Source organism: Lipotes vexillifer, unplaced genomic scaffold, assembly GCF_000442215.2.
Source record: "Lipotes vexillifer unplaced genomic scaffold, Lipotes_vexillifer_v1.1 scaffold611, whole genome shotgun sequence".
Classification (NCBI taxonomy): Eukaryota; Metazoa; Chordata; class Mammalia; order Artiodactyla; family Lipotidae; genus Lipotes; species Lipotes vexillifer.
The window spans coordinates 639,982-640,683 of NW_006785619.1; the positions used below are offsets into that span (position 1 = coordinate 639,982).

At 67.2% G+C, this 702-nt stretch overlaps 1 protein-coding gene across 5 annotated transcripts in view; it reads right to left on the bottom strand.

Annotated features, from left to right (window-relative positions):
• DLG4 (discs large MAGUK scaffold protein 4) overlaps window positions 1-702 on the bottom strand; it is a 24,315-nt gene that overhangs the window by 14,248 nt on the left and 9,365 nt on the right. For 4 of the 5 annotated variants that reach the window (XM_007457743.1, XM_007457745.1, XM_007457746.1 and 1 more), the window contains one exon: window positions 551-616. In XM_007457743.1, the coding sequence (XP_007457805.1) occupies window positions 551-616 (66 nt within the window). Of the gene's footprint in view, window positions 1-451; window positions 617-702 lie in introns of all 5 variants that reach the window. The other variant, XM_007457742.1, reaches the window with a different exon arrangement.

Here is a 702-nt window from a genome sequence, read left to right on the forward strand (position 1 = left end):
GGGGGGGGGGGGGAGGCAGCGAAGGGACAAGAGCAAATGAGGGCAGCGCTCTGGCCGCAGAAAATGGAAATGGAGATGGAGGGTGTGAAGGAATGAAGAGGGCTGGGGCGCGAGAGCATCCTGGGGGATGCACACATCTCAACACACGTGCGCACAGACACGCAGACACACGCGCGCGCGCGCGCGCGCGTGCACACACACACACACACACTCCTGGCTATAAGCCCTACACCCACTCCCAATTGCCTGGCCTCTCTTTCTCCTCTTTGGTAATCAGGTGTTTCCAACGCCCCAAATGCCCCCTCCCTCCCCCGGCCCCAGGAGCCCAAGCCCAGCTCCCCAGCCCCGGCCTCCCCCCACCTACGGCTCACGCCCTACCGGGCCTTGGGGGATGTTGTAGCTCCGAGGCTCCGAGGGCCGCACTGGGGAGGGGGCCGCCTGAGTCTCCTACCTTGAGGGGGGAGAAGTGGGCGTGGCCCACGACCCCTTGGACGGCCTCGAGGTGGGACAAGTTCCTCTCCGCCACGTGCACCAGCTCGGGGGCGTTTACCTGGTTGGGGAGGTGGGCCGGGCTGTGCTCCAGAGGGGGCGTGTCTTCATCTTGGTAGCGGTATTTCTGGGGACGGGGACAGAGGCGTCACAGGGGCCGGCCCAGCGCCTCGGGCTCCAGGCTGCCCGCCCCGGCGCGCCTCCTCTTCCCCC